Raw genomic sequence first — 3,320 nt, forward strand, 5'->3', positions numbered from 1 at the left:
TTCCCCCCCCCCCTCCCCTTCCATTTCCTTTTTGTATCTATTTTCTAATTGTTTTTGTTCCTGAGGGGGTTTGACCTCCAGATTTCACTAATTTAGGATAAATATCGTCTCCTTGGTCAGAGAAGACTTGAACCAGACGTCCTCCGGCCCCAACCTGGACCTTAGGATAGACCTCCTCAACTTGGTCCTGGGATAGAACCTGGACCAGACGTCCTCCAGCCCCAACCTGGAGCTTAGGATAAATATCATCCAGGGAAGCTGTTACCACAGCTGAGTTAAGCTGATGGTTCATCTGTGCAGAGACTTGAGTTGACAGCTGGGACAGCTGGTGCGATGATAGTTGTTGGGAAAGTTGTTGTGATGACAGCTGTTGTGACAGCTGCTGTGCCAGTTGTTGCGATGATATCTGTGAGTTTGATCTTTGTTTGATCAGCTGAGGATAGATTTGATGTCCAGATATAGGAGAGGATCGCTGGAACAGTATAGTAGGATAATCCTGATAAGAAATGTAATGAAAGAAAATGTAGACAAAATTTCAAGTCATTTCCTCTTAACCTCTGTCAGATAAAAAATAAATGAGATATCCAAGTTTATCTAGCTAAAAATATATATTTTTTTCAATTGGGATTTCTTTAAAAGTGACTTTCGGACTAAAGCAACAGATATAAAAGATGGAAATACTTAGATTTTTAAACGTTTCTAGATAGAAAACGACAATATCTTTCTCATTTTTGTAAAAATGAAGGGTTTAAAGGGTACCATTGTGAATCAGAAATGCCACTCTATACATGGATGCGCTATGGAATATGGATCTCTGGACCAATATTTTAGGATATATTTCCCTTAGTTTACATTGGATCTTAACCTCTGTCAGATAAAAAATAAATGAGATATCCAAGTTTATCTAGCTAAAAATATATATTTTTTTCAATTGGGATTTCTTTAAAAGTGACTTTCGGACTAAAGCAACAGATATAAAAGATGGAAATACTTAGATTTTTAAACTTTTCTAGATAGAAAACGACAATATCTTTCTCATTTTTGTAAAAATGAAGGGTTTAAAGGGTACCATTGTGAATCAGAAATGCCACTCTATACATGGATGCGCTATGGAATATGGATCTCTGGACCAATATTTTAGGATATATTTCCCTTAGTTTACATTGGATCTTTGGACCAATATTTTAGGATATATTTCCTCTTGTTTACCTTGGATCTCTGGACCAATATTTTAGGATATATTTCCTCTAGTTTACCTTGGATCTCTGGACCAATATTTTAAGATATATTTCCTCTAGTTTACCTTGGATCTTTGGACCAATATTTTAGGATATATTTCCTCTAGTTAACCATGGATCTCTGGACCAGTATTTTAGGATATATTTCCTCTAGTTTACCTTGGATCTCTGAACCAATATTTTAGGAGATATTTCCTCTAGTTTACCTTGGATCTCTGGACCAATATTTTAGGATATATTTCCTCTAGTTTACCCCCGGATCCGGATAAACTAGAACCGGATCTCATCATCTTAGGATACACCTCATCTCCCTGAATAGAAAAAGGGATTGTTAAGATATTTGAGTGATGTGGGAGGTATCAATTATTAAGAAGAGAACTCTTAATTTTAAAGTAAGAACTGTTGTTTCTTGCTTTTTCAATTTCTTTTACAACAGAAAAATGTCGGATTTGTTTTGGTATCCGACTCTGGATCCCCATAATTTTACGGATCCAGATTTTGTTCCGAATTCTTAGCACTGTGATTCTCTATACCGGTTTGAACTTCGTTTTTAGGCCGCTTTTTAAACATTTGGGTTCATTTGACATTCAAGAATCTCCTTAAGAAACTGCGATGCTTATTGCATATCTCATTTCAAGGTTGTATGTTTCGGTAAGTTTGTTTTTGTTCCTATGCTAAATATTCCTCTGCCAATTGTTTTGGTTTATATCTTCGTTCAGAGAAAAAAAAATGCATAATACGTAAAAAAGCCAACTATAGAAGATACCATTTTGCAACGGGTTTAAACCTTTTGGAGCACCTTTAAAACCTCACAATCTTGAATGTTTTCAAGAGAACTTCAAAACGATGCTTATCAGAACCTGTTTGCTAGTCTCGAGGTCATATTACTCAGTTGTGATAAGTATCGAGTTTATATCTATATATACACTTTGCTCGTCTGTCTATTTGTTTGTATTCAATTAACGTCAAAACGGCTGAACCAAACGGGCCCAAATTTTGTGTAGGACCTCACATAACCACAGGGACGGTTTAAGGATGATCGAAATTTAAAAAATTTGCCTCTAGGCTCAAACTAAATTCGATTTTGAAAATCACGATTTTTTTATATAAAACCCGGAAATTTTTTTGTTAGTTTTTGTTTAACAATGTATTCAAAGAGAACGTGTTCACAATTAAAATAGATTATGGGCGGGAAGCGCCCTAAAACCCTTGTTGTTTTATATTGTTTTTCATTTCCTTAATTTTTTCTCCCTTTTATAAAGAGTAAATTATCAACATTTCCTTTTCTGAGTACCTTAAAATCCTTTTTTTATTGCTTGTCAAATACACAAATGTGTGTGAATGTTTAATTTGGTATAATTTGGTTTAATTAAGTGAAGTGCTTTGTATGTGCCTTATATGCTTTTCGATTATAAAATCACTTGATAAAGTTTGTATCAGCATGATTGTAATTAATGTATGTGAGCATTTTAAACGAAATATAGATTTAAAAAATAAAAGTACCTGTATCTGTGATATGGAAACTCCTCTGTCTAGTTGCATTGAGAGCTGATTTATCTGATTATCCAGTCCAGTAGTTGCAGTTGATACACGGGAGGATGATCTGGAAATTAATCATATTTAACTAGCTTGGGAACCCAGCTCTTCCTGGAAACTAAACCCGCTCAACTTAGATTTACAACAGAACCATTGAAACCTTAATCTGATCTAAAATGTGGAATACAATACGTCGTTTTTTTAAATTAAAAAAATGCTAATTGTTTGATTTTCTCAACATTGTTTCTACTTTCTTATAGGTCAGAAATGTGTCACTTTTTCATAGGAACCACAAATGAAAAAAAATGACCAGACAAAGCTGGGTACCGTTGTAAATCGAGCATTGTCATCTTTGCCTGGAGGGTGACTTAAACATACGCTTACAGTCCAACTAACGTAGAGCACGACGAATTTTTTTTAAAAATTCCCTGAATTGATATACCTGGATAATGAATCTGTGGTAACTATATGATGATATCCTGTGTAGGGCGGAGGGGGAGGGGAGGCCACATAATTCTGGGGAGGGGAGGATACATAGCTCTTGGA

The 3,320-nt window shown here is 35.2% G+C and overlaps 1 protein-coding gene across 1 annotated transcript in view; it reads right to left on the reverse strand.

Moving 5' to 3' along the window:
• Positions 1 to 37: 37 nt before the first annotated feature.
• Positions 38 to 3,320, reverse strand: part of LOC111710087 (uncharacterized) — a 4,198-nt gene continuing 915 nt past the window's right edge. The window contains exons 3-6 of the mRNA XM_023484111.1: positions 3,217 to 3,314; positions 2,742 to 2,841; positions 1,445 to 1,549; positions 38 to 496 (exon numbers count right to left, since the gene is read on the reverse strand). Of these exons, the coding sequence (XP_023339879.1) occupies positions 38 to 496; positions 1,445 to 1,549; positions 2,742 to 2,841; positions 3,217 to 3,314 (762 nt within the window). The remainder of the gene's footprint in view (positions 497 to 1,444; positions 1,550 to 2,741; positions 2,842 to 3,216; positions 3,315 to 3,320) is intronic.

The sequence above is a fragment of the Eurytemora carolleeae genome, unplaced genomic scaffold (genome assembly GCF_000591075.1).
Source record: "Eurytemora carolleeae unplaced genomic scaffold, Eaff_2.0 scaffold676, whole genome shotgun sequence".
NCBI lineage: Eukaryota > Metazoa > Arthropoda > Copepoda > Calanoida > Temoridae > Eurytemora > Eurytemora carolleeae.